The following is a 6,000-nucleotide window of genomic DNA, read 5'->3' as shown; positions in this document are numbered from 1 at the left end:
CTACTAGTTAAAAGTGGCGAACTTTTAAAAATTCTGTATTTCGAAGGGGATTATAACAAAATATCAAGTGTGCTATATTTTTGGAAAGGCAAATTTAAATTCTTTTCAGTTAATTAAAAATATAGAGGGTGTCCCACATAAAAAATCAATTTTTCTGTTGATAACATGATTATTAATTTTAAAAAAATTATATTTAACCATTAAATTCTACGTAAAAAGGTGCTTTGGAAATGTTTTCATAGAAATACAAAATTTTCCATAACAAAAAAGTTACAGCGATTTGTTAAAAATGCACATTTTTGAAAAACACCCGGTAACTCCGAAACGGTAACAGATATCGATGTGCGGTTTTCACCATCATGTTTTTGATGAAAATTGAGGTACAGACAGCGATATTAGTTTTCGTCTATCTCCTATAGAAAGGGGTGTTTCCATTTAAAAGCGTCGAATTTGACCCATCCTATACTTTTTGAGAAACTGTGTATACTAACCAATGCTGTTTGATATGTCGACTATCCTTAAACCTATGAGCCAAATTTCAGCTTTCAGTATGCAGAATTTAAGATTTAACCAATCTTATTCAAGGTCATGGTTTTGTCAATTTTACACGTTTTATTTTTTATCACGTAAACTATTAGAGAATTGGTATCCTTACAGCTACAAAAGCCTGAATTTGCCCAGCTGCTTTTGAACTGCGCATGTCTTTCATCAAGAAAATAGCGAATTGCAGAAAAAAAGACTGACTCTAAAACGGCCTTTACAAGTTCATAGATTGCACGAAGGAAGTTTGGTTTGGTTGTTAATATATTCTGGATAAAAAATGATGTTATGTAAAAATAAGCGATTATTAATAAACGTTTTATCAATTTTGAATAATTTATTTATGTACACTGAGGCACAAAATATATAAAACAATAAGTATCAAAAATCACTAAATTATCTGTTAATACAAAAAAAATCAAAGAAAATAAATTAGCTATATACAGGCACATGTAACATAGATCACTATTAAGAAAGTAGTATTTCTGTTATAATGGCTTTATTTCATTTTTTTCTCTTCCCTTATAACAGTAATTAAGTAAACAAAAAAAGTTAATCACTGATAAAGGTGTGTTACACATTTTATTCTCATATATAAATATGTTTTTTTTTTATAAATATCTTTACTTAGTATTGAACAAGCACGTTATACATATTATTCTTTATCTGGAAATGGAAACAAAACAAAATGGTAAATATTAACAGAGTGACTTAGATACTAAAGTGAGTAGAAAAAATCCATTTTTTTTATCTTACTACTATCCCCTTTCTATCTACCTTTACAGGTCACAAGATCACAATATATAGAGTCGTCTAACGACAATAATTGCATATCTCGGAAAATTGTCGAACAATTTTCGAGAATACTAACTCAGTTACCAACTTACTATTGATTAATACTTCATTTAAATTAACATCAGATCTAAACATCAGGATTCTAAAAAAAAAAGATAATTGTTTTATTAATTATTAGAAATGGCTATTATTATTCCCTATAAACATGACATAAGTGGTTCCTATTTTTTATCTGGAAAACAAAGCAAGATACGAAGATACTCGAAAACCAAAAAAATATTTGTATTTGCGAAAAAAACGAGTAATTTTTGGTCTTAAAATCGCTCAAAGAATCAACCTCTGAAGTTTTACTACCTATTTAAATAACACTCTGTATATTTAAACTATTATACATTTAAATTTCATTAAATATGTTTACAAATCTCAATGACTAGTTAAATATCGTGAACTTAAAGAATCTAGATGAGTATGATGTTTTGCAAAGTGATGTTAATTTAATAAAGAATCAATATTACGACATATCAAGAAATAAATATACGTAGCTGCACACGTTATGGTAACTGAAAAAGAGGGGCTCTTATACTTATAAGATGGATAAAAGAAGAGCATATGGCATTTTGGCTACGATTAACATTGGCCGATTTTCGTTTTATCTATAGTATTTGCACATTGCATTCACAGTTGATAAATATAAGTTCAGTAGTTAATAGAATATACAAATGGCTAAAGTGTAAAAATAAATATTAGCATTCTCTTTTTAAAAATTATTTAGAAAGCAATCCTTTATAAATAAATACCATCTTCCAGCCATTTGTATAGATACCAAATCGAAAGTCATAAATCAATAATTCCCCTAAAATGGCATTCAAGCTAGATGAGTTCAGAAAGATGAAGGGTTTATATTAGACACGGAATAATTAAGCTTTTCTAGTTCTTCGTCCACTTGGCTGTTTCTCAATTCCTGGGTAGTGTACAGAAATTTGTTCCATTCGTCGTGTCGTGGATGAGCAAAGTTCTGAAAGGAAAATATATTAAAAGCACACTAAATAAACTAAATACTTAAAGCAATTTTTTGTCAGTTGTAAGCGAATATTACAGCGCTTTCAGATGGAGCGGACCGTCCGCGCGGATGTTTTTCAAGATAGCTCATCCGGACGGAGCATACGCGATCCATGTGAAATTGTTCATATAAACTCATGGTGCCTGCTCGAAGTCGCGGAGGGTCCGCTCCATCTGGAAGCGCTGTTATGCATGTGACTGAGTAAAATGCATTAAAAGAGTTTTATATTATTACTGAATTTCTTGTAAGCACTCTCAATGATATAATTTTTTGGTTCTCTTAAAGAGTATCGAAGAGCATATTATACATAATACGACGATTGTCTTTTATATTTTGCATATACAGGGTGCGTCTCGAAAATGACTCACCACTATCACTTTTTATTTTTTTTTAGATAAAAAAACCGAATTTGGTATGTTAATATATGGCATAAATTAGGATTGATTGACGTATTCAATTGTTTTTGGTCACTTCTTGTTTCACCAAAAATGACTACAACTTTTGATTTTTAAATGGTACCATCAGTATTTTTTTACTTTATTCGGTAGAAAATGACACTCCAAATAGAATGACATATCATATGTCAACTTTTGGCATTTTCACTTGAAAAAAATCGCATTTAAAACTCCAATCTAGAGTGCCGTGGCTGTTTTAAAAACACAATTTTTAATAAAGGGGCTTTGGAAAAATAGTTTTGATCGTCTAATGTTTTTCGTGTCTTGTAAAAGATGCCCAAATCATATCTCAATTTTTTCAAACGGTACAAGGGTGGCTCATTAGCATATTTGAAGAAAGCATTTTTTTACGAATAATTTGGCACCACACTTGGTATTTTGTGTCAAATTGTCGTTATGAACCGCATGTTACAATTTCAAATAAACCATATGCGAAAATGTCAAAAGTTGACATATGATATGCCATTCTATTCAGAGTGTCATTTTCTATCGAATAAAATAGAAATATACCGAGGGTGCCATTTAAAAATCAAAAGTTGTAGTCATTTCCGGTGAAACAGGAAGTGAACAAAAACAATTGAATACGTCAATCAATCCTAATTTATGTAATATACTGACATACCAAATCTTGTTTTTTATCTGAAAAAAAAAGTTATAGCGGTGAGACACTTTTGAGACGCACCCGGTATACGAATGTGATAATCAGAACTTGAATTAACCCAGAGCAGAAACATCCTTATAGGTTAAATAAATAGTTCCAGCTCGTGAAATGTTTATTTATGAATCGTACCGGTTCGTGGCAAGCTAGTTTTATCATCCATAAATAATTTAACAGATACGTACACCAAAGTGCAATTTCGGAACACACCCTGAATAAGACTGTTATTGACATTTAACCCCCTACATTGATTTCTGTCGTTTCTAAGTATTCATACATAATATTTATTAATAATTTTCAAGAATTCTATAATTTTTAATTACAACAGCTGAATTAAATTTTACAAGGTAAATGCAGACTAAGGCTCGGTGTTTTCAGTTATAGATAAATAGCTTTTTATCTAACAAATAACTATCTAAAAGATAAACAATCTAGAGCTTGCTATCTACAGGATATAAAATTTGGGTATTTTCATACAAAATAATCCAAAAGATAACAATTTGGAGGACGGGCCGCCTACGGACCGTTAGACACTCCGTAGAGAAACTGTTGCCAATATAAGATATCTGAAATTGAGATGGTTATATATGAAAAGTCTATGCAACAGACAGAGACAAAAACTGGGAATTTCAAATCGTTAGATTAAAAAGTGAGGTTATTATTCAGTTGTCAAAAGATCTTCAAAATGAAAATAAAAACAGTAAAATTTAACTAAAATATATTTTGTGTTCAACTCTGACCAGTTCTATTATGGTATACGTTAATTAATTTTACCTTTATGGAATTATATGATATTACTGTTATATTTATTATATTAACATTTTAGTACAATAAATTGATAATAGAAAACATGGAAGAAACTGGTGAAGTGCAAGCAGATCGAGATTTATAGATAAATCCTCAAACCACAATCTGGTAAAAAAATAGCATAAGGCTGTTAGTAATAACAAATATGTATTGTTGTAGGGCTTCTCATAATAAAGAAATAGGTAGGATAGCATCGATGATAGTAATTAAGGTGAGTTTTTATTTTATAAAATAGATAAATGTACTTATATTATTTTTCTTTAGAAAAGCAAGATTGAGAATAAGTATATAACCCCAAAGACCAGTACTGTGGTATTATCTCCTCATTTATTGGTGTACTAGTTGAAGCCTGGCGCATCCGCCACGACAGCGACATCAGGGAAAAAAATACTTATTTTTTTTAATTAAATGAAAAACAAAAAATCCGGCGGCGACAGTTTTTAGAAGAGCCAATTAGCTATCTTTTAGTAAAAAGCAACTTTCTAGAGCAAGTCGTTACTTCAGTAGAGATGACACAGATAAACATTAGCATTTTATATATGTAGATGATTTTAGATACTTTTGTCTTGATTAATAATAAATTAAGAGCACCTATAATAATTGTTACATTAACACATAGGTACAATTTTTTTAATAAAAAAAATAAATATGAAAAAATTTTGTCATATTATCTACTTTTATTTTTAAGAACTCAAAATGATGGAACTTCAAAATAACCAGGAAAAAATAAAGGAAAAATATTGTGTAAACAAAGTTGATATTAATAAACCTTTTAACAGTAAAAAAGTTGAACTAACTGGTATTCAAAGGAGGTGTTTTAAAAAGGTTTAGCTAGAGAGTTACTTAAAAAACAGCATGAAGAAGAGATGTATACAGTATAAGGTACATAGTGCAAGAAATTAGATTAAAATTGTAACACAAAAGAAATAAAAGCAAATGTGAATTGAATAACAGGTTTTCTAAGGTTCCTGTTGTAATATTAATGAATTAAGATATTAGAATTAAAAATGAAATAAATAGTTTGATTTAAAAAGTTTTATTTATTTTTTACCTACTTTAGAGCTTTATTAAGTACGTAATGGTTTTTAATTGAAGGGATTAAGTAAAATAATTTATTTTGTATAAATTGCCGTTGAGTTATATTTTTACTCGGTAATTGTACATATTTCATCACTATTATCCTGACTTAATGTATTCTCTTCGTTCTGATGCTCTAACAGAGGTTCCTTTTATTTTGTAACACTCCTTATAAAGTCCGGCACCAGCAACAATAGTTTTTTGCACCATTTCAATGTGTTTATTAGTGTTTATACCTTATACGTTCTAAAATGGTTATAGTCTATATACTCAGAATAGGTAAGTCTTTTCGAAATAATCTAAAATCGAATTTATTGAAATAATCGAAATCTACAATAGTAATAATGTCTTAGGTTATGTTAAGCAATTTTATTAAATTAAATCAAAATCTCCTCGTGTCAAATTTTTATCTGACAAATAAAGCGATATTTGGCAGTTCAGGTCCCAAATAGGATATCTGACGGATAAGGTTATTTTATCTAATAGATATTGGTATCTATAGGTGAAGATACACTTTTTTCTGCTATCCATCAAATAAAATATATCTGGCGGATTATAACGCGCTATCTATGCCTGAAAACACCGGGGGTGAAAGATATTATTTCACA

At 29.5% G+C, this 6,000-nt stretch overlaps 1 protein-coding gene across 19 annotated transcripts in view; it reads right to left on the bottom strand.

Annotated features, from left to right (window-relative positions):
- Positions 1–1,026: 1,026 nt before the first annotated feature.
- The window catches only part of LOC115880569 (cytoplasmic dynein 1 intermediate chain), a 41,686-nt gene continuing 36,712 nt past the window's right edge, over positions 1,027–6,000 (bottom strand). For all 19 annotated transcript variants that reach the window (XM_030897807.1, XM_030897804.1, XM_030897806.1 and 16 more), the window contains one exon: positions 1,027–2,350. In XM_030897807.1, coding sequence (XP_030753667.1) covers positions 2,216–2,350 — 135 coding nt within the window. In that variant the 3' untranslated portion in view covers positions 1,027–2,215. The remainder of the gene's footprint in view (positions 2,351–6,000) is intronic.

This window comes from Sitophilus oryzae, unplaced genomic scaffold (genome assembly GCF_002938485.1).
Source record: "Sitophilus oryzae breed Bouriz unplaced genomic scaffold, Soryzae_2.0 scaffold_1637_pilon_pilon, whole genome shotgun sequence".
NCBI lineage: Eukaryota > Metazoa > Arthropoda > Insecta > Coleoptera > Curculionidae > Sitophilus > Sitophilus oryzae.
The sequence above is the reverse complement of the archived record's forward strand: the minus strand, read 5'-3'. Positions and strand labels throughout refer to the sequence as shown.